The sequence below is a fragment of the Lissotriton vulgaris genome, chromosome 2_2 (assembly GCF_964263255.1).
Source record: "Lissotriton vulgaris chromosome 2_2, aLisVul1.2, whole genome shotgun sequence".
NCBI classification, from domain to species: Eukaryota; Metazoa; Chordata; class Amphibia; order Caudata; family Salamandridae; genus Lissotriton; species Lissotriton vulgaris.
Genome location: NC_141688.1, coordinates 189,863,096 through 189,888,076, shown reverse-complemented (window position 1 = coordinate 189,888,076; position 24,981 = coordinate 189,863,096). Strand labels below are relative to the sequence as shown.

Sequence of the window (24,981 nt, the reverse complement as noted above, 5' to 3'; positions counted from 1 at the left end):
TCCAGAAAATGCATTACATCGATTACATGGATTTGAAGGCACAGGAGGTGCATATAGAAGGGGTGATAACAGACTTTAGTCACTCATTTGTCAGTGGTATCATACCCATTTCCGGAATTGTGGTGAGTTTTAATGTGATTTTAACCTCTTTTGCTGGGATACGATGAGCATGATTGAGCCATGATTGAGAAAAACATGTTTTTCTTATGATTCATGGAAATTATGGAAGGTGTTCCAGAATCTAAGAGCCTATTTTCTACAATTTCACAAATATCATCCTCATCCATGTGAGGTACATATCTGTCTTTCAGACGGGTATATGTACTTCGAACAGCAACATCAACATCAGCATGAGTCTGCCAGCTGACTGCCAAGTGTTCTATAGTGGCTTCACTACCGAGTTCTAACACAAACAGTCTAGGCCAGAAGACTTCAATGTGTGGGGCTTGACACCCAGGGGGGCTGTGGAGTCCTGGGAAGGGGTCCGCACATACCGCAGCCTCACTTGTGTCTAGGGTGACCAACCATCAGTAAATTTCAAGGGCCGTCTGTGATTTGGATCTCACGTCCTTTGCCCGCAATTATCCCTTTTACGGAAGCCTTTTGTTCATAATTTTGGGCTTTGAGGGGAGCAGCGCTGTTTTCTTCGAGAAGCCTCTGCTCCTTGATGGGGCCACCTCACACTCATCCTCTGAGCACAAGAGCAGCCCCACTCCACCCATTGTCATTCTGTCTGCCGGCTGATCATCACATACTGAATGACAATGGGCCAGTCTGGGCCGTTAAAGTATGTGGTGGCCTCCTCCTGCCTCGGTCTAGGCCGGCGCATTCTGTTTTAAACATAATTAAAGAAAAATGTTGAACCTCAAGAGATGGATGAAATCTGTAGTATCCAGTTCATGAAAAAAAGCAAACGAAAGAAGTTAAAAATAATGGGTTACAGTTCTATCACAGTCTCATCGTTTTAGAACTGAAGCATTGTCAATATTAAATACAACATAGCCGTAGTTGCAGCTTTTGTATTTTAGGAAAGTAACAACCATTGACAAAACCTGTAGTCCTGGCTTGTTGTAGGTCTAATGTAATATATATCTGGATGCAATAACAGAAGTAGCCGAATACCAGTCGGGCAGCACACTAAGCTAAGCACAGATTTTTAGTTTGTGTTTTAGGCCAGCCCGTATTTCCTTCAGACACACCCTTTAGAGAGACCCCCAAGTTTTTTCAACCCACTTAAAGCCGCTGGACACACCCTGTCACAGTTACCTCACGTCCTGGCAAGGTGCCTCATGCAAGACTCATGACTTCATAGCTTTCAGATTGCCTATGTGCAGGGGCATAGTTGGCAGCAAGGCTGGACTGGCGTACCCAGTATCAGGCATTTCCCTGGGAGACTGAAGGGCATGCGTGGGTCATTTGGGTCTAGCACTGCGTAGTTCCTTGCACACCCAGCAGTTTTCAGGCAACAATAAAAGTGTCACAATAACTCTGGTGACTAATGTACCTGCTGGAGGGAGTTTTGTTTAGGGGAAGTTTTGTATCATCCAAGGTAGCACAGAAGGTTAATATGCCTGGTACAAAGAATGTGTACCATGCATATCATAGGACAGTATTTTATGTTAAGAGCTCAGTGGGTTACTGCTATTGTCAGTGAGATTCTTTTGTTACTGTGCAGTTAATAAGACACATATGTTATCTTGCACAGTGAGCTATGTACTCCCATCAAAAGCTGCATTCAAACTGCATGGTACAGGTTAGAAATGTTTGTTTACCTCCCAGGTTTTCATCATGATGATACTGCTAAAAAAAAGTTTGTTTAGGTAGTAATGCATTTCTATCATTAAAGCCAATGCTATTTACTGTGTTACGTTCTAGATCATGACTTTAAGCTACTACAGACAAAGCACTCTTACAAAATGCCTTCCAGTATGGGTGACGTACATCCTACACCTTGTAGTTCCTGTTGCCTTATGTAAAATTTTCTATACACTGCTTTACACATGTATGATACATTATCACTGTATGTGTGTGTGATATGAAGTGCTTTGGAAACACTACACTGGAATGAGAGGCGCTATAAAACAATTAAAATACACATGAGAGAGGCACTGTTGGTGATAGTGAGGAAATCAATGAAGAGCCTCATCAAAGATTGTTGTTTCCTGATACATAGTAAAAGCATCATTTACTTTGCTTTAAAAGCTAATACAATTGAAATATAATGACAAATGTGTTATAGAATACATCATGTTTTCCAAAATGTTCTTGGGGGTGGGAAAACAAAGGCTTTAAGCTGTGAGTTTGTATGTAACACACAACTTTTGAATATCTGCAAATGAACTGTGCAAATGTTTCAAAACATATCAGCAATTAGGGAACCACAAATGGACCACTTGTTAGTAATTCAGAAGTGTGCTGGAAACAGAGTTATATTAGGATCAAAAAAAGACAAGACAATGTACTTGATGATGTTCAAATTGCCACATTGCCACACATTAGTATTTGTGTGCTTTATAGTTTTTATCAGGAACACTGCATGTTGGTATTTTCCTTCTATTCAATATAAAATGGTTTGTATCTAAAAGACAGTGCCTCCTTCTACACTACAATTATGCCTTAACAGTGTCTACTGATTCTAGTCTGTAGCACAATTCTGTGCATTAATGAGTACCTGCAGTTTAAAGCTCACTGAAATGAAACATCCCAAGAAGTATTTCCAATATACTGATAAAATAAGAGGAAAACACCTCGTGGGATTGTTTTTGTGCAGGAAGGTGCCCCCGCAAGGAAATGATATAGCTCATTTAAAATATATCTTTATTGTCTATAAATTAATTGAAGGTTAATCTGTTAAAATCAATTTTTACAAAAAGTAACATTGTAAATAAGAAAAGTAATGAGGCTCCTGATTTAAATGCACTGAAAACTGTCATGGACTACACAGTTTTTACAGACTCTGAACAATTTAAGTATGTAACACAAACAAATTGTAGGGACTGTTTTGGGGAAATTCTTTCTTCCAAAGCAGCAGAGTTAGGAAACATTTACACGTATACATGCAGGGTTCTGGGATATTCACAGGCAACAGTTATGGGAAGAAGGGGTAGTGATATGTGAAATGAAAATTCAATATGCCGTGTCTCCCTTGCTAGCTATGAATCTCCTTGCTATATGTTGAGTAGTTAGGAGCCAATCAAAATGCTGTCTTTTTGGTATTGTACAGCTGTCTGATTTACTTTGTTTTACTAAAAAAGTTTAATAAAGTTTGATTAAAGTTGAACTACCTACTACCAGGTAAACATGTCTAAAAAGATGACTAATATCACTATTGAGAAGATTATTGTATATGCGCTATCTTTAAGAGAAATTCCTATAAATGTAGCGTATTTTCTTTTGTTAAAATCTTTATTTGATCTGTTTACAAATAGATCATAAAGCACAGTTTCATCAAAACAAACTGATATCGTACAAAACCATAGAAAACAGTTAAAATGCATTGATGGGCCAGTGTAAAATGTGAAAGGTAAGTATAAGCTTCCCCTGTGCAAGACGGAATAAGGGTATAGGCTCTAAATGATTTTGTCTGCCCATTCTTTTCCTTTCGCGCAAAACTAGCCCTCTGTATGAATATCTCAATTAATTTCTGTTTAGGGACCTTTCTGCAATTAGCGGGATCTCTATAAAGATCTATCTGTCTGATAGCGGAAACTTCTGCTTCCACATATCGGAGCCATCCGATCCTGCTGCACCATTCCAGTCTCATACAATCCCCGATTATTCGTTGGGTGAAGTTGACTCTTGACCCTCGCCAGATTGAGTCCCACAGCAGACAGGTAGGGGAGCCCTAATTACAGATATACAATGAAGTTGGAGGAAGAGGATGGTAATAAGACCCTAGACTTGAAGAGTACTCTTTTACAAGCATGAAGCTACTCTAAGGGTTGCCCACTTTACATATACATGTCATGTTGCCTACAGGCTAAAAGCAAGAGGTGAGTGAGTAACCCTCCTCTAGAAGGTGCCTAAACTCACTCTGTGTATGTTTTAAAGCAATGATAACACTGCATTTTGCAGATAGCTGCGCCTTCAAACCAGACCTAAAAATATCCTTGCCATAGAAAAATCTAACTGACCTCGCTATTACCAATCTTAAATCATCTGCAAGATTTTGGAGAAAGAGACTACTAAAAACATCAACAAATGTGTATACCCCAATATTAACCTTCAAAATCAGCAGCCATCGATCAGTCTGGTGAAAGGGACTCGGAGGATACTAGCCAACATCAGAGAAGGGCTCGTTTCAGGAGGGTTTAGTAGGAGCCTTGACTTTGGGTGGCCTTGGAGCAGCAAGCATCATGTTGTCCCACACCAGACTGGTGAATCACAAGCAAGACTGGAACACAGTCTTGAGAATCCCCAATGATTGAATTTCACCCTTCCTCATAAAATTGGACAAGCACATCATGATAGTAATCTAAAGTACTCCAAAAAATGTTAGGTATACAGTACCCTGGGGGTTTTCCTAGGACACCAGTGATTTACGGCATGCATATTTTTCCCCATATGCATAAAATCTCTTGCAGAGGTGATCAGACATCTCCCTCTATTCCAAATTAACTTCAGATATTGGGGTGGAATTCCAAACAAATGTTACAGAATCACTGGATGAAATTTACCATTAGGCAAAGGAAAGGCATCTTTCAATCAATCAATCAATCAATCAATCAATCAATCAATCAATCAAGATTTATAATGCACAGCTAATCACCCAATAGGGTATCCAGGTGCTTGCAGGCCCCGGGAGCTCATTCGAAGAGCCAGGTATTGAGGGCCATTCAGAATTCCAGAAGTGAGGTGATTGTCTGGAGGTACGTGGGGAGGCTGTTCCAGGTCTTTGCTGCGATGTGGGAGTTGTGCCAGTTATTCCGGAACTAAGATTCCTGGTAATGGCAAAGGTCTTCCTTTAACAGAAGCCATAACTGTAAGAAGCCTTCATCCAAATATGAATTGTACAAACCAGTGGACTCATGAGTAGACTAAGGCCTATCTTTTACACCATAAAAGTGATAGACTTCAAAATGTTCAAAGCCATGACAAGATTAGAACACATACAACCTACTATAGGAACACAGTGCTGCAAGCGGGTGTCAGACGGTCAGAGTATAGGTTCAGCATGGTCACTGCGCATGAGGCCCAATGAATTCTGCGGCACCAGTCTCTTTCAGCAGGATTTACCTATAGATTTTTAATGGCAAGCAAGCCTGCAATCTAGATAATTCCATTCAATTAGGTATTTGGAAGTTCCTGCCTCCCTGTCCCGACCCCAGATTGTCTGGGGTCACAATAGACTAGTATTAGGCTCTTTATGAGTGTGCTCAGTAATAGCCTTTGTGATGTGCAAGTGTGGTTGGTGACAGCTTTTTCCTCTCATTAAGTCAGAGATGGCCCATCCTGCGAACACATATCATCTCTTTGTCTCACTTTAAGGGAGCAGTACACAAAGACCCACAGCCACTACCCCTAGTCATGTGAGACAGGATACAGGCAGAAGACACCAAATGGTTGGGACAAGAAAATGTTTCTTTCTAAAAGTGAAAAGACAAAATGCTGGATGTAATGTTGTACTTTGCAAACATTCACCCCCAGTCACAAAGATATGGGTTTAATCCCTTGTTTATTTGCTCACCACACCACCCCAGTTTGCAACCAAACATATGCAAATCAGTGTTGCCCTGCTGATCATGGGACAAGTCCAACCAAAACTGCCAAGCCAGGTCTTCCCTGGACCGGAAACAAGCATCCTGGACTGGTTTTGGGTTATCACCCCTCATCAACCAGCTTGAATCCATTGGCACAGTAAGCACAGGACCCATGTCTGGGCATACCCTTCATATTTGGGGCGATGAAAGCAGAAAGAACAATTGAATAATGTAATGCTGAAAAATGCAAACATCTCCCCCCTCCCCCGTCACAAAGATCTGGAGTTTAAAATACAATTTCCAACAGTCTTCTAAATATGGTGTCAGTTAAAATTGTATTGTGGAAGCCTCATGAGGAGTAGGGTCAAGACTGATTTTCATATGGTTGGGTCCAAACTGGGGTGGTCTGGTGAGAAAAAAATTGATATTGGCTTAAGCCCATATCTATGACAGAGGGTTAATGTTTGCATTGTTCACCATTCCGTCCATCAACTGTTCTTTTAAATATCTAAAAGTGGAATTTACACATGTGTGACTTGAAATTCAACTTTGCTATTAAGCTTTAAATCACAATTCTGTAAACACCAATTTCAATAGTCCTATCTGCCCCCAAATGAAAGTTATCACTTACTAAATGTGATAAGTTACCTAATTTTATTCTGTATGCCTTTCAGTAGTGCACAATGAATTTAAGATTTTTTTTGCTATCCAGATATGTAAATGTTAACAGTACATGTCCAACTTTTCAAATACACTGCACCCTGCCCTGTGGTCTATGTAGAGCCCACTCCAGAGGTGACTTAAATGTTTTAAAAATGAAGGTTTGGGCCTGGCAAAAGGTTTATTTTGCCTAGCTGAATTGACAGTTTTAGAACTGCACACACAGGCTGCAACGGTAGACGTGAGATGCGTTTAAAAGTCTGCTTAAGTGAGTTATCCAAGTAGTGCTGCTAGTCTACTTGTAGACTTTAAATTACAGGTCCTGGGTATATGTAGGGACTAACATATAAATAGAAATTGCTCAAGAGGTTGTAAGCCAATGTTTTCATGTTTAAAAGAGAGAGCACACACACTTTAGCACTAATTAGCAGTAGTACGGTTTGCAGAGTCCTAAAGCCAGCAAAAACAGGAAGCTGGAAGGCAAAAAGTTGGGGGGAAACCAAGTCTAGTATGTCAAGTGCAAAACCTCTTAACAATTTACATATTAGTTTTCCTATATTTTGTTTTAAACCCAGGAGCTGGAAATGTGTCTTTATTACTGTAACCGATTTTGGCTGGGGGCCTCTGAACCCTCACTGGCTCCTGCAGCAAATTTGAGTTTCTTGGGTCAGAATGGCTCACCTCTTTGCTGAATAATATTCCAGCTCTGCCAGTGATTCTTAACCTATTGACTTCTGTGGACTGCCTCTTAATAATTACTGGAATTCGACTACCTCCACTGAGTCAATATTGGAAACCGGTGGCCATAATCTAAGTATTTTGAACTGCGAAATCATACAAAATGTACTGAAAGCAATATCATTTTTTTTTGTCCCCAATTTCAAATTCCTTATTATTTTCGAAACATTTAAGAAATTTAAATGTTTCTGTTTGGTACTTTATTTATATACACTTTATTAGTCGATGAATAAAATATAATTTTATAAGCAGTGACAGACCCCAAGGGGTCCCTGTAGCACAAGTGAAGAATCACTGAGCTATAGTATTTCCAGCTTTATTTCTGTCCCACAGCATTTATGTGTGCAGGAGATATGATATCTCCACAGTTATTACCGGTTAACCAACATACACGTAAGCCCTCATTCCTGTTTTTTTTTATTTTTTAGAAAGAAATTTGTATTAATTCGACCATAACTGGGAATTATGATGCGAGTCTATATCCTGAACGTGGGGCTATCAGCATGTGGTCATACAGCAGTCCACTGTAATAAAGTTTGAATCTTCATGAAGTCAGGTAGTTGGTTCCAAATAGTAACTTTATTTGTAGGTAAGTCTGGGTTTTCCTAAGATATTTTTACTGAGTAAAACCTAGCAAAGATGCCCATGTAAAATAGCCAAGAATTCGAAAATGACTGCGGAAAATTGTGCAGAAGGATAGATTTCTGTGGTAATCTCGCATTCCATAAGGGACATGTCATGATGGGGCGGTAATACCGAACAATGAAATATCCACGCCCTACACTGTCCAGATTTTAGGGCGCAATATTACTGCACCATTAGGAAATGTCCCTTATCTAATGCAAAACCTGGAATGAAGGCCTTAGTGTCTGAGATAGGAGCCGCCCAACTAAAAGAAGGACACGATGGGGGTGGGAGGGAGGGATGTTCACTGCTGTAAGAAGGCCTGCTACCTTGTGGCTTTTTAATTAAAGATACCCCCTGCCTTTATTTGTCCTTTGACAGCTTCAACAATATATAATTAAAACAGCACTTATTTCATTATAGCACACTAGCGTATTATTTCCCCTCCACTTATCTTTTGTTATATGCAGGGCGAATTCCTTTGTGTCTCTTTTATATTTCGCTTTTATCCCTTTTTTTGGATGTCATTTTTATCTCCCTCCCACGTCTATTGCACCTTCCCCTCCTCTCCACATGCAGAAGTCAACATTACAATGCTTAATTGCTTCTTGGATAATGCATGGGTTGTCTGAAGAGCCAGTCTTTGATGACAAGCCTTGAACAACCCCTCTATTTCGCTAGCATAACATTACATTTCTGCTCCCAGCGAGCTCTAATTAGCAATACATATACCGTTTCTTCTCCCCAAGCCTTGTATTGAGTAGCTGTGCCTTGTGAATGCTATGCCTTTAAGTATGCAGATGTCCTTGAAGTGTCGTCCAGGCCGTTCGCTACTGGTTCAATTGAAGCTCAAGTCACTTGTGGCCCCGGAAGGGGGGCATTGGCATGCCACAGTATGAAAAGTGTGCCTTGAACATATTTTTGTTTGCAGTCCTGCCGTAGATGGAGTGAGCATTCGTTATCTTTCGCCCATATTTTTATTTCTTTGGGTTTATTTTTTTCTTATAAAAGGCGAATTTCACCCAGCAAGAAATTAGATAACTGTAAGATATATATTTTATAATTATTGGCACGATTGACGAATGCTTTGGGAGTACGTAAAATAATATTCCTGGAGTCATTATCAAATTACTCATAAGTGCCTTTGTGAATTTGCCTCAAAATGTTCTGCTCGCTATTAATAGTTGTACGAAGGGAGCACACTACTTTCTATCTGAACTAAGTGTATATGAATATTTCCTGAATATTTATATGTTATTGCCTCTTAAGATGTGTGGGTGCCAATTCAAAAATGCTTTTTGGAGTAAGTCAAGTAGAACTACTGGAGTACTGGTTTACATACCTTTCTGCATCGCCTCTATATAGTCGAACATGTATTGAAAGAGCCAACGTATAAACAGCATGTGTGAAGAAGTTTACAGTGAAAATAATTTTGCAGCACAGATGATTTGTCAACGAAAATTTGAGTATCCCAGATACAAGCCCCAAGCAGCCACTAGTAGCATTATGCTAGTTCATTGCAAGACGTAATATGAAAAGTATTTTTAACCTATTTCTGTAAGTGTGATGTAAACTTAATGGTGTTACCCTATCTTGTAGTTCTTCCACCCATCTCTTGTTGGTGTAGTCCTTCAGTTAGGCAATGAAGTATGCCTTAGAATCTTTATGATGTTAGCGTTCTACTCTGTGAAGCAGGAGACAGAGAGCTTTCTGGTGATTCAGACAGGAAACTAAAAACTAAAAACAGGTGAAATCTCATCTTTTTAACATTGTGGCACAATCCAAAGTGTTACTTAATTTTCAAAACAGAACTCTAAAATCCACAATTTCATTTCTTTAGGATTCCTTTTATAGTATTTTGTTCCCCTTAATTGCTTATACTTCATAGTATCTTTTGGATGTGAAATTGTTGGAGTGGTTTCCCGCCAAAGTTTTGCCTTGAATCCTCATGTTTTTGCTGGCCTTAGCACTCCACACACTTTAGCATTGCCAACCAGGGCTAACATACTTGTGCTATGTCATTTATAAATGGTAACACTGGCTTACACACAAATGACACATTGAATTTAATTATAAGTTCCTATTAAAGTGGGGTTGCAAGTATCCAGGGCCCGTAAATTAAATGTTACTAGTGGGCCTGCAGCACTAATTATGTCACCCATTGATGTAGCATTTCAATACCTGGCTCAGGCCTGCCATTGTAGCCTGCTGGTAGTATTAAACTGCTATTTTGACCTGATAAAAAACCCTTTGCCAGGTCTAAACCTTCCTTTTTAATACCTGTAAGCCACTCCTAGGGCAGAGACCCTAAACAGCCTACACTGCAGGGTGCCACGTTTTAAAAAAAATTGACATGTACTTTTTGTCTTTACATGTCCTGATGGTGAAAAACTCTTACATCTGTTTTCACTACAGCAAGGATTGCCTCTCCCATAGGATTACATTGGGTTACCATATTACATTTAATAAGTGATAGCTTTCAATTGGGAGCATGTAGGAATATTTAATTAGGCTTATAAATTAATTGCCATTTAAAATCCTTTGTAATGGTAAAGTTGGATTTTAAGTCACAATTCTGAAAATGCCATTTTTAGAAAATATATGAATAAAGGGGTGCTTCTCGTCCTGAACACACCAGGTATGAACGTATAAATCAGTAGTACAAAAACTAGGTACCTGGTTGTCAATTTTTACCACTATTTATTTAGGCGGAGAAAAACAAAGACCAAGTGATTCATATACTTTTCACTGTGAGAATTACATTTCTTACGTAATTAATTCACACATATTTGGTATAGACATTTGATTCAGGTCTGAGATACAATACATTTTGAATACATTACTCGTAATTGGCATACATTAATAATGTTTGAATAAACAAACATAAAAGTACAATAGTGTTTACATGGATGGTGATTAATTGACGAAATTCATAAAATTACACCAGCGATACACAATTATTTGCAATTCCTCACTATCCTAACAATAGGCAAGCTTTTGGTGAACTGCAGCCACATTGGAAGATTAGTTCTCCGAGGGGTGCATTTTAGATTGCCTATCCTCATCGGAAATTTAGAGTTTTCTATTTGCCCTATGTGGAGAAAACAGATAAAGTAGCCAACGCGTATCTAATCCCTACGGCGATTCACAGGATTTTCATCAAGGATGAGGGCACGGTGTAACCTAAAAGGGAAATTAAATAAAAGTGATTATCTAAAAAGTGGGGCATCTCCTCATCTCTATTTTTTGGCTTTACCATTTTTATTCAGAGTATTGTACCCGAAGTTTAAAATATCACTTCAATGAAGATGTAGTATTTTGGTCTCGCATGACAGGACCTGAAATAAACAGGAGGATTACCGTCTCTTTTATTGTTTATGTTTCAGTGTAACTCGTGACTGTTGGTAAATATATCATGAGACTTATGATTAGAATCAACAGAGGGCACTGGAAGGTTGTTTTCAGTTTATGTTCGCCAACCAGCAAAGTGTTCATTAAAGTTTGGGTTATGCTCCTAGCGCGATTCATTTGCAGCGCTAACCAGGAAAAAAAGAGGAGTACGAAAATGCTTGATATAGCAGCTCCTTAGTAAACAGAACCTTTAAATGTACCTTAAAATGATAGCGACACTTACTAAGGGGCCGATTGATATAAGGCCATATTTGCTATAACGGTCTTGGAGTTAACACCTTGGCTGCTACTTGAATTTTTCCCCTGTGCTGGACATTCCAGAACAGGGTGTGGTTGTGACGGAACCATTCCGTCATCAGCACAGCTCAGCCGTGACTGATGAAGGAATGGTTCCGTCACAAGCATCGAAGGGGTTAAACTGCCAGCGCTGTGTTTCTGGAAGAAAACCAGAACGCAATTAGTGCGCTTGTTTATTTCCTACTTTCTCACTGTCTATTACGGGAAAGTTTGCTGTAAACTATTAACTTACTGAGAGTTGTTTCTTATACTCCGGCAAGGACTAGTCCCGCAGTAAGATTCCATGAAACTGATTTCCGGTGTTTGATGGATCTATATCCTGTCAAAGCAGGAAATGTGTTAAGCCTCCATGCGGGTGAAATATAGGAATTGTAGTTTTTGTACTTACACTGGCGAAATAGCATCTGTTTAAGTGTAACATCCTGACTTGTGCATTATGGGAATTGTAGTTTATTAGCTGGAACCAACAATATTGGCATCAGTTGAGGTATGGTCAAGTATGTATCAGGGACCCTTTTAGCAATATAACATTAATTTAAGTGTGACCTTCTTACAGATGAGTTATGGGAGTTGAAGTTTGTGTTGAAACCAACAATATTAGCATCAGTAGAAGTGTGGTCAAGTGTGTTTTTAGCAGTATATTTCTTAACAGAGGACCCAGCGCAGAGGTAAAGGCAGTTATGTCATCTCAATGAAACCATCTACAGCACAATTATATTTCATGAAGAGATATGTCTCCTTTTGTCGTAGAAGTGTTTCTACATCTCCACCTCTTGATGGTGGTTTCATTGGGGATAAAACCGTCCAGACGAATTCCTTTTAGGAATGTTGTTTCTCAGCGAAATGTGTAACCATTGATGCTATCAGTATTCTTTGTTTGATTCTGGATCTGTGTTGAACCATCCACTGATTGATTTGTTGTGTGGTTTTACCAATATACAGCTTGGGACACGGACATTTGATGGCATACACAGTGTTATTAGTTTTGCAGTTTGTAAATTCCTTATGTGTACACTTGAGGGAATTAAACACTAATACTGAACCCTCTACAGTGTTGTTACATGCGAACATGTGCTGCATTTGTGGTGTCCCACAATTGGAGTTAGGTTCCATAATGCTCTTATATATGGCTGAACTTTGTTCTTACTGAGATCAGCACAAATTATTTGTTGGCTAATGCTTTTATTTCTTTTCATAGCAAATAGCGTTTTTTCCATCTGACAAGCAAGGCCTGTTAGCAAGTGCCAATTATTTAGAATTATCTTTTTTTTTTTTTTTTGAAAACCTTTATTTGACATTTTCAACCAGATACAAACACGTGCCTACAACCCCCAGGGCTGGCCGCTAAGCAATTGCAACACAATACTACGATTAAAACTTCAGACCCAGCCTCCCGGGGAGCATGGTCGCTACATCCACAATGCGTACTAGTTGGAAGACATATCAAATTGGAAACAGGATACAAAAGGTTTCATTTTATAATATAAGATAGAAGGATCAGGTGCCATACAATATCTCAAGCTATGAAGTGGGGGGCGAGTGAAATAGCAATGTGTCCACAGTTAATTCGTTTTCATGTAGGTCAGTGGCGTTTAAGGAGACGACACCCGGATAAACAAGCATACTATTACGGGTCACGCCAACAGTTATGCCCGCCCTGTGGCCCCGAAACATCGCGAGAGCTGAGGCACAGATGTGAAAGCAGAGATGGACCAAACAAGGAACCCACTACACTGACCCGGAAAAGGAGAAAAGAAAAGGCCAAAGAAAGATAAGAAGAGAAAAAAGGCCATAGAAACAAAGAAAAAACAAAACTCCCATCCCCCATCCCCCCACCCTGCACCCCTGCAGATGACTACGGCCTACCCCCTTAGCAGCGTGCCTGTCGCCCAAAAACCGAAACCCGAAATATAGAAGAAACAGGGAAAAAAGGACAAGAAATTAAACCCCACCCGAAGAGGGGAAATGGAGGAGGGCTTTATTCAACGCACTCCCGGTCTCTCGCCCCCGTCCTAACCAACCCCGCCCCGGACTCCGTTAATTCAATAAAACAATCCCGTTAACCATAATACCACAATGAACAACCCAGAAAACAGTCTCAGCCTTGGCCCCGTCGATGAAATTTGCTGAGTCCGTAAGGGGAAGAAAGCCCCGTCCTCAAATTGTCGAATTTACACAGAAATTGGCAGAACAGGGGTCCACAGATGAAAAAAGAACGGCAGGTCCCAAATCAGTCGGCTGATACCAACGATACCCCTCCCCGTCACCGAAGCCAGGCTTTATCCCATCCGCCATCTTGATAGACCGACTGGGGAGTTGGGTCGACACAGTCCAAAACAGTTCACAGTACCAATTAAAAGGGACCGAAGTGGGGACAGCATGTAAATGTTCCGACAGCTGCGAAACCGGGGATTCCAACTGATTAATTGAGTGACCAAGCACAGTACTTTTGGGTAGCTCCACTGCGATAGGGGCAAATACAGCTTCCAGCGCCGGGCCTAAGTACGCCACCGGGGCGACGATCGAAAGGCGAGCTGGCTGCCGGGTCTCGGGCGTCAAGTCAGGATCCGGTCTCAATCCTTTCATTCCATCCGCCGCCAACAACAGGCTGCAGGTCTGAGCTTCAACAGTCTCCTGAAGTGCCACAAGGGCCTCCAGCACCGTCCGCAATGACGGGTCACTTTGAGCCTGCTCCATCAGCCTCCATTTTTCCTTGGGCATGGTGGTCCCCATGGAGAGGCGCCTTCTCCGGGGGAAGATTAGGCGGAGCAGGAATGAGCCATGAGGGACAGACTGTTAGCGTGCAGTAGCGTGCAGCGAGATTCCAACCCAAGGGGCACCGGCGGTATGAATGCCGGACCCCCGGTCCGGGACCCCCGCAACACAGCACCGTGCGTCACTCGTCACCTCACCTCCTATAGAGCACCAGGCAGCAGATGGTAGCAGAGCAATCCCAAAATTCCGAATGTTCCAGAGACCGGACCCAACCGCATTCAACAGTCCGTTGTTGTTCAACTCGGACCCGGCTAGGCCAGCACTCGCGACCCCGGCTTCTCGGCTGGGTTAGGCCTCAAATTGGTCCTCGACGTTACTCCGCTCCACGATGTCGGAGAAACTCCGGGATCACATCATCGGAGTGCAAATCGGGTCACACACACGGATCCGGGGCAGGAAATCAGGATAGGTGGCAGGATAGTAGAGTGTAGGACAGAGGTCAGTGGAGCCGGGAATCTATGCGGCCATCTTGTTTGTTGTCGTAGCTACTCCGACTCCTAGAATTATCTTTTTAAATTCGTTTGTATGTGGGCCAAATGTTGATACACATACAAGTTAGTACAATGGCTACTTGATCTTTTTGGTCAATAACTATTCTCTGGGAGTATACCAGGCCCACTTTGTAGAATGTTTCAACATTTGTTCCGGGTATGGCTGAAAGGTACATTGTATTTCAGACTTCGTGGATGGAAGCTAGAATATTGTAAAATTAAATTTCTGTCTGTAGACTTGCGATATAAAGTGTCTATTAACTTGTCATCTTGTACAAATACCTCCACAACTAAAAAAGTTAATCAATTTTGATTTTAGGTCATGCTGAATTTTATATCCGCGTGTCTGCTATTTAGCTATACATAAAAGAATTGTAGTTGGTCTTATGTGCCTTTCCACTGGCACCAGACATCATCAATATAGTGGTACCTTGATTGTAGATTATCCCTATATGGGTTGTATTTGTAGATAAACCGTTCCTCAAACAGAGCCCTGAAGAGCACTGCCATCTCCGGGGCGTAAGGACATATGTATTCGAAATGTATCGTATCTCAGACCTGAATCAAATGTCTATCCCAAATATGTTTGAATTAATTACGGAAGAAATTTAATTCTCACAGTGAAAGCATTTGAACCAATCGGTCTTTGTTTTTCTCTGCCTAAATAAATAGCGGTAAAAATTGACAACCAGGTACCTTGTTTTTGTGCTACAGATTTTTAGAAGGTAGGCATATTCTTGTCCCAACTATTTGGTGCATGCAATCTGCATTTGGGGTCGCATGGCTATATGTAGCTGGCAGTTGTTCTTTGTATATTGCTCGCAGACAATGAGACTCAGGGGATATGGGATGGGCCCTTTCACTCTCTTTTTCTCTTTCTTTCTCTTTTTGTTTGTTATTTTTTTTTCTTTCTCTTTTTTGCACAACCAATGCTAAACTGATTGATGTGTTTTTTTACTTTTGTGATAAATAAAATCTTTTGATCAGCAACAGTAAAAATGTCAGGAGTTTTTCGTTTCCCGGGCATGTAAAACTAAAACATGCATCTCCTACTTTTCACATACAATGCACCCTGCTCTGTGAGGTGTTAGGGCCTACCTTAGGGGTGACTTATATGTTTTAAAAACAAAGGTGTAGGCCTAGCAAAAGGTTTATTTTGCCAAGTCAAAATATCAGTTTAGAACTGCACACACAGGCTCTGCAGTGGCAGGCCTGAGCCATGTTTTAAAGGGCTATGTTGGTGGGTGGCACAAGCAGTGCTGCAGGCCCACTAGTTGCATCTAATGTACAGGCCCTGGATACAAGTAGTACATTTATTACGGATTTACAGGTAAAGGAAATTTGGCAATTAGGTGTAGCCCAATTTTATATTTAGGAAAGAGCACAAGCATTTTTGCACTGGTTAGCAGTGGTGAAGTGCACAGAGTCCTAAAGCCAGAAAAAACAGATTCAGTAAAACAGGAAGGGTGAAGGGTAAAAGTCTGTGGGTGAACCTGCAGGGAGGGCCAGGTTCTACAGTGTCCAATTAAAATTTCTTGGTGTGCCGATGCCTGTATGCTTTATCAGGGATTATCGGGTGTTCAAAGTATACTTTTCATCACTTTCCCATTCCTTTTTAAAATGTTTGTGTACCATTTAACCCTTTAATGGCCTGATAGCCCCACACGGTCCTGGTTTAAAGCCTGGTAAGCCCTGATCCTATCTCATAAGTCTGCCTTTAAAACCCATTTCTTTAGTCTCAGTTGTTTTCTCCAGATTACCCTAGCCCAGTGAGGCCCACCACTATTTTCCTTACCCACTAGTGTGCACCAAAGCCACTTTTTTTTATAATGTAAATATATATAATGTAATACCACTTGAAATGAATCCCCAATATTCTGCCCTCTTGATTATGAGCCACCACCCCTTCCCACCTATATGTTTTGTACTATCTGATCGGCAAAGGCAGGATTTCTATTTCAAAATCTTGATTACAATGCGTTATTATACAGGATTAATCAAACTAAAAGCTGTTCCCCTGCTCTGTATTTGCTACGAAGTGATGGCGTATATGACAGTTGTTAAAACAAGTTACTGGGAGAGTCACATTTCCCTTCAATTTCTAAATTGTGGGTACAGTATGTACATTTTTGTAATGGGGTGTGCGGAATTGTTTTCATTTGCTGGTTCTGCAAGGTGCCTTGCAAAACCATATATTTGTAACAAATTATGTGACCTATATCCTGTTTTTAATGCTAACAAAAAGGTTTTGCATAAACTCCTATGTGGACAAAGCAGGACTAGCCTTTTTATGGGCAACCCCTGTAAAAATATTCAGCAAACAGAAACCTTTCAGACAGTCTTTAATTTGCAGTACCATCAGACTTAAACCATCATGTGTGATAATCCAGACTTTAAATATACATTAATTATGACTAATACATGCTTCCTTAGCTATTCTTATAGCTGTGGGTGGCAGGTATTACTGATTTCAATGTATATTTAATTATTAAACAACTGTTGTTGTGCTTCTCACAAAATTAGACAAACAGCGCCACCATGTAGCAGCTGCTAAAAGAGCTGGAGTTGATGATAATTTGCCAGTGCTGAGCACCGGAAACCACAGGCTCAAATTAACGACTAGTTTCAGAGAGAAATATTTATCACATTTTCAATTGAAAAACTTTGCAAAAAATGTGTTTAAAAATTAAAGCCTTGCACAATTCTAATGTTTCTAAGATGACACACAGGCACTCAAATAAGAATTGTTAAGAAATAGATCTCGAAATAAAACAGATCAGTGCATACAGAATGCAAAGGCAAAGGCATTTTACATTCCTAATCAGTAGCCTGGTAATGTACATAAGAGGGAAGTAAAAGCCTCACGTAGCAGAACAGCTCAATGATTAGAAATCAAGTGCATGCAGTCTGGAATGCAAATGTGAAAGTCAAGAGCATTGCATTTCAAAGACATGCGGTTAAAGGATAATGATTAGAAAGAGATTAAAGGGCACGATTGGACCAGAGAAATAACTACTGAAATATTAATGTCATTTCTGTGGCAAATGTAATTAAAGTAAAATGAATGTAAGTACACGTATACAACAGAAATGTTTTTTGATGCAATTACTGTTAAAGCAATAATTGTTTGCAATCCGATTTATTTTCCTTATGGTCCTAGATTTATGAATCATACAATATATAATCATTTTGTAGCAGGGTACTAAATTAAATCTGCATAATAGCTGTAGTTGAACAATGGCAAAAGTATTCCTATTGCAAGGCTAGTGCTAGAATTCAAAATATTTGCCATCTTGATTAGGCCTGGGCCGTGAACTTCGCTCTGTTTGCGCAGTTTGCAGAGTTACCGCATTCTACGGGGCGCGCAGATGTCTGAAAAACTCTGCTCCACGTAGCGGAGTTTTATCCTCGCTCGCCAATTTTACATTTTCGAACGTGAGTGAGGAAAATCCAGTGCTAGACCACCTCCAAGTGAGATTTCTCAGCGCGGATGGTCGCTACGTCTCTCATTGAGAAACCTTCCATTTGCGTTCAGGAAGCTGCAGCACGAGTTGTAGTTCTACTTGAGCTGCAGAAAGAAACAGTGCGCTCTTACACTGTGCATGGTGCCATTCACACAGATTTTACAGCACGGGCCAAGCTCTCAGTGCTAAAAATCAGCGTGAACGGTGCAATGTAACACACTCCAAGGCGGAGCATTTTTGTCTCTTTGACTCTGACTTGGTCTATTCTTGATTCTACCGAGGAACATCTCAGTTTGCAGAGGTGGCCAACAGTGGTCCACAAAGGATAGATTTTTAGGACAACTTTTGATTATGTAAATTAGGTCCTTTAAGATTCATTCAGTGGCCTTAGCGGAGGAGGGTCACCTCACTGAACAAAAGGAAATATAAAATGACAATAACTATCGTTATAATAATTAGCATTTTAGTTTTCCTATTTCCTCAGTGACTCTAGGAGCAGAGCGGGGCTGGCCAGAGCAGGGGGAGGAGTGGTTTACACTCCCTCTCGGACCGGTCACACAGTCCTGTGTACGTTGCATCTTCCCCACCAGGCTGCATTACAGAGCTTAGCTGGAACATGCAAAGCCTCCCATTCCCCGTCTCAGTTCCAAACCACAGCGCTCAGACCAATCATTGCAGCATTGTGATTGGCTCAGGGGAGCTTGGGAGCCTGGGTGTTTCCTGCTGCCGTCCGGGACTGCAGGAAGAGAAAGAAGATAACGGGGGACGTAGGAGAGGGCGTGGTCAGCCATTACAGGTAAGTGGTTTTATTTTTATTTTTTTCGTCGACTTGCCCTCTTAAGTAGTATAAAAGTTTATATTTATAATGCTTCTGGTTGAGTATTACTTCATAGCAGGACAAGTAAAAATATATTTTCCAAAATTATGGCAGTTCCCAACTACGCATTTTTTTTTAAGAGTGGCCATCTTTCTGCATCTGCTGGAGGTGACCTAGCACCCTTTGGGGGATGGGAGGTGCATCAGGTAGAACGCAGTTACCCTCTCCTGTGCCATCAAAGCTGAGCACGGCTGTGCCATTCCAAATGCCTTGCGTTTGTACATGCTTGCTCCAGTTTGGACCTCCGCTCCCGACTTTCTTTTACCAGTCTGGTTCACCAACCTCACCATCTAAAGGAATGTGTGTTCTGTGATAGCTCCCATCTCTAACTCTGGAAACTAGAACCCCCCACAACAGTGTCAACGGGACGTGCCCAGCTCCTTATTAAAAGTCACACTCAGGCGAATGCGACAGGTGGACCGCATGAAGTCTGTTTACCACCCCTACAAGTGGGTGTGCTACTGAAGTGTAGTGTAAGTCTTTCATTTCTTCTCTATGTTTGAATACTGCCACTGTCTTGTTACCATGTAAACGGGCGGCATCACTCCCGTGTTATGCTTACTTACCTGGAATAAACCTCTTCTTGGATTAATAACCTATTTCAGCCTTCTGCAATTATTGGAAGCCCTCACCTCTTTACATGAAGGCACAAAGCTCATTTTCACACGTTCTCCAAGGAAGGTCCTTTTTTGCATTGGAAGTGTCCTAATCTAAATCTTATTATTTACCAGTTTTGCAGGTTGTATATCACTTTTTTTCATGCATCCACCTTTTTTTTTTAAATAACCCAGCACTGATACAATGTTACCTCTTGAAGGTCTTATGTTAGAACTACTAAATGAGTCTGTTACTAAACCTCTGTATTTCCTAGGCTGAGGTAGCCGGCCTGATACCCTCTATTGTCAAAATGTTTGGCTCTGATGTTGAAAGAAGGGAAAAGCTGCCAGTAAATGTCATTGTGAAAAATACTTTTCATCAGACTGTTCGGCTGTTGAAGTATTATGCTGTGTGCCCTACGCCCTTGAGTTTTATCCTTTGTACAATAATCTGTGATTCCACTGTGACTCCGGAACATATTATTTTTGAACTGAGTTGAAGGTGAATGGGAACAGATGAGCTCACTCTTTGAAGATGAAAATGCTCTTTATGCAGACACTGGCCTCTTTGTCTTGCAGTGTGAATGGAATCATCCCATTTGATCCAGGGAATCAGTGACTGACAAATAGTTCTGGTCTGGCAGGATAATAAAACACTGGAAAGTTGAGAGCTCTATTGAAGACTAGTTGCTCGGGCCATTAATGGCTAATATGGGCCTGCTGCATCAACATTCCAATGTTTGTTTTCTCCTTTATAATTTAGAATAGTCTACCATCAATGGGTGGAATATTTTCATACAATTCTTAGCCTTTCTGCTTCGAGCTTTATACTACTTGGTACTGGCCCTCTCCCTTGTATAGACCCAGATTTGTGGCTGTGGCTAATCTCTTGTAAAGGTCCTTCAACAACTAGAATAGACCCCAGTAGCAGAGCAGAGGAGTGCCGAGCAGCCAGCGGGGTTGACTCCGATTGTGGGGCTCACGGTTCGATCCCCGGCTCCAGCTCGGCTCAGCACCATGTGACTCTGAGCAATAGCTCACGAATCTCACTGATGGCCCTGATGCATTGATACCCCTAGGGGAGATAAATTCCTGCTTTACAAACTTGGTATTGTTATTATTATAATACTTCTAGGTGCTCCGCAACACAACGTCTTGTAAACAATCCATGTAGGCAGTCGAATCTGGTGTACTACAATTACCATGATGCATTCTTCTGGGACGTATTTTATTTTGCCATTGTGATGCACACATCCAATAACTAACTGTGCATTTCTTCTTGTCCCATTTGCAGCTACTTTGAATTGGAGAGCAGCGGCCAGCGGGATGAGATCCGCTATCACTACAGATTTAATGGAAAGTCCAGAACAGAGACGTTCCCTTATCGGCTGGCGGACGGGCAGTGGCACAAGATTGCACTGTCCATTAGCGCTTCCCACCTACTACTTCATGTCGACTGTAACAGGTAAAGCAGGGATTACATTCACTGGGAATTTATATTCTACTGAATTGCAAAGTTCACTGGTGGTTAGCAATGGTTTGTAAAAGGAGCAAACCACAAAAGTTGCACATGAACTATTGTATTAAGTTCAAAGTGATGATTTTGAAGAAAATGCTAACAGATGGGGGTAGTTGGGATTGTAGAGGTTGGATCTTGGTGAGTCAAGGGCTAATAAACTAGACCTTTTCCTTGAAATGTATTCTGCTTCTACGAGTAACTGCACTCACTGATCCTGGACTCAAGGTATATAGCGTAAGAATCTCAATGACACTTACCAGGGTGGAGTAAGTGGCTACTACCAGAGTATTGGTTCATTTAAATGCTGGTAAAGCCAACAAAGTCATAATTTGTGGGCCTTAACACCATCTTACACTGCCTTCCCCATACATCCCTGCGGTACTAAACACAGGTGGCAGAGAAAGTGGGATGAAGTGTTTGGACTAAAGCAATATTTACAGGATGTGTAAGTCTTGACATGGAAAATTGTGAAGAAAACAAATTTGTGATATTTCAGACTTACTTTACCTTGGTTGAAGGATCCGAGACAAATGTTTAGGGTACAGATGGCTGTGCCAGAACATCTTCATAATTGGAAATTGCAGGCACATACGTGACATAAAGATTAGCAAATGTTTTTGTCAGTCAGACCTTTGTATGTCAAGCCAACACCAAGAATAATTTTTATAATGGTTTCTGGGCCAAACAGGCCACCACTGATCAAATGTATGGATATAATGGCATAGCAGGCGATTACTGAATGCTGATAGTCATTTGTATATGAATGTTGCAAGAGTAAAGGCGTTTATGTGGAAGGGTTTTCCACCGAACATTCATGGCTCTGTACCCCAGGGGGAAATCAGAAACAGAATCTGGACACTTAAATGTTTACCTCAAAGGGGCAGGCTGCTGAGGGACAAATGACCCCAGATCAATCAGATGCAAAGATGAGTCTCACCGCTCCCAAACAGTGTGGCTGGTGGAAGAATAGAAAAATCAAAACACCCCAGTGGAGAAGCACTGACCATTCCTTGGTGGGCCAGAGAACCCTGGCACTTGAAGCAGTGACGTTCTACCCCTTTGACTGTGATCTCCCATATTGAAGAGGGAGGAACCCGTGATTAATGCCCCTTATAAGTATTTGTAGAAAGGAAACATTCTATAGGAAACTGAAAGCTGTAAGAGATATATTTATATTTTTATTCCATTTGTGATTCCATGGCACTAGCCTGCAAATGTTAGTTACTCTGATCGAGATACTTTGCCTGAAACAATATCTCTTTTTTGCTGTTTATGGCTGACTTTAGGCTTTGTCAGCTCTGATTCATCGAAAATAATTCACTAGGAGAGGAAAAGCATTAAAAAGAACTTTTGGCGTACAATGGAAATGTTGATATCCCTGTCGATATCTGAGTGTTGGCGCACTATAGAAGTGTTAGTATCTATGATAGAGGTGTTGATATCTGCAGGCCTACACTAATTGACGACCAGCACATACATGCTTGCTGTGCCAGGGCACTACTACAAGTGATACTCAAGGTCTCAATGCTTTACTGTTCAATGATTGTACTGACCAATATTTTATTGCATGGTTTCTAAGAACCTCATTAGCTGCACCCAATCAGAGTATCTATGTCTCGTCAACTCTTCCTACAATCGTGCAGACATGTACGTAACACATATGTAACACGTAATCATACACACATCCACCCAACTATTTACACCCTGATTACACTCTAATCACATGCATACTAACTACATACGTACTAGCTACATGCTTATTAAGTGCATTCTTACTAAGCCACACTGAGTACATAATAATTATATGCATATTACATACATACTATTTACTTGCTAACTGGAATACATGTACACTAACAACTTGCATACATGCAAAAATGCATACATGCACACATGTATACAGACATACTAACCACTTGCCTGCACCTCTTAGAACCCACCTCCTCCCTCCCTCACACCTACTGAACTCAGTACCTACCTCTCCAAACAGAAAGCTCTCAAATTGGGTCAACAGCTGCATACTAATTGTTCAATTTCAAGTGTTCCACCACAGGTGTTTGTGTCTGTAATTGCCTGCCTTTGTTGCTATGCCTTTCATGACTCACCCATATCAGCATCTTCTAAGGATGACTGTTATGACGTTATGATGTTATAATAATTGTTAGATGCGTCAAATAACAGATGACTCAACTAACAGATGCAAACCCAGACACTCAAGGGGATGTTACTAGTGGATGTAAACTGAGCTTTGTTCATAAACCTACCCACAATCTGATAAGAACCCTTGCGGCAGTCGAATGATTGTTTCAGATGTCTACAATGTCTTTTACTCTATTAACTCATGCTGTTTTAATGTCCGCATATTGTAACTACCTTAACTGCCTAACAATACTCTGTCTGTAGATATGCATGTACTGTAATGAAACCGTCTAGCATTATATGGAAAGCGCTCTGTTACCTTCAGGTCTAGCTAGCACAATGCAACACCTATAAGAAAATAAATAATAGATGTTACTAGATACCGTTACTACTGAGAACTGTTACTAATGCTACTTTACTTAAAAGTGCTGTTATCTATCTGAGACTTGTCCTCTCCTTACAGGTAAAGTCAGAGCGAATAGGCTTAAAATGGTTTGAATGTTACTTTTGATACGTTGCCACAAGTATGATATGTTCATTTAGCATGCTAACGGGTGCCTGCTACCTAATCATTCTCTTTCTTCTGTCTCCTCCCCTGGCTACTACCTTCTCCCCCTCTTCTTTATATCCCACAAGACGTCTCCGTGGCTAACACTTCCCCCGCCTCTTGTCGTAGAATGGGACAATCCCACTTCCTCTTACTCACCTATTTAGGTCTCTGTACATTTCTCAGTACCTTTCAATAAGCACACCCTTCTTAGACCTTTCTCTCCCCCCCTCCACCCTTCGACTGCCCTACCCCAGATGAGCTGTCCTTGGCATGACAGTCCAGTTTCTGCCAACCCCCAGGGGCACATAATGTCTGGAGTTAGGACTAATACTCATGTTTTCACAAACGTATCCAACACTAGCAGAGCTTCTCTCCTCACACCCCATGCCTAATACCACTCCCAAGATATTATCGCTCAACACAAAAGGCCTCAACCACCTAGTCAAAAGACGGAAGATTATAGAATATTGCCATAAACTTAAAGGAGAAATTCTCATACTTTAGGAAACAAGAATTGATAGTGATATTGCTCGTCATCGCCTAAACAACTGGTACTCAGATTTAGCTTGCTCCCAAGACTCAGACAAAAAGAAAGGTGTGGGGACTATTTTTGCCAGATCTGAGGCATTAAAATCATTTAGAACATACATGACACAGAAGGTTGCTGGGTTATCTCACAAATCTCAGCTTATTTGTCCTCTGCAGGAGGAAAATGTGCACTGTTTCTGCCCAAGGTGTACCTGTTCTAATAAAAAGTGCTGGTGGTGTCTCCACTGCTTTGCCACAAGTATATATTTTGAATGCACACGATTAATATGCCTTTTAAATGCATTATGAATCAGGGAATGATTCACAATAATTCATCTGAGTTCCTTAGGAAGACGCCTGATCCCATAGGGTCAATCTTTGAGTGCTGAGACCGGTTGTTTAAAAAATAAACCAGAGCGTTGTTTGGACGTCCTGTTAATTTTGCTGTAGGATAGCTCATCCACACACAATTGTGATATAAGTCTGTTTGTAATTATACAAATTGTAATTATATGGGGTTGAAATATATAAATACGATCTGTTGTTTTAGGCTGTTTAACAAAATATTGTCCATCTTTTAAGAAGTGAGTCTATATTTTTTATAGAATTATAT

The 24,981-nt window shown here is 40.9% G+C and overlaps 1 protein-coding gene across 1 annotated transcript in view; it reads left to right on the top strand.

Annotated features, from left to right (window-relative positions):
* The window catches only part of NELL1 (neural EGFL like 1), a 3,816,074-nt gene that overhangs the window by 593,608 nt on the left and 3,197,485 nt on the right, over positions 1 to 24,981 (top strand). The window contains exon 4 of the mRNA XM_086959505.1: positions 20,927 to 21,097. Within this exon, the coding sequence (XP_086815631.1) occupies positions 20,927 to 21,097 (171 nt within the window). The remainder of the gene's footprint in view (positions 1 to 20,926; positions 21,098 to 24,981) is intronic.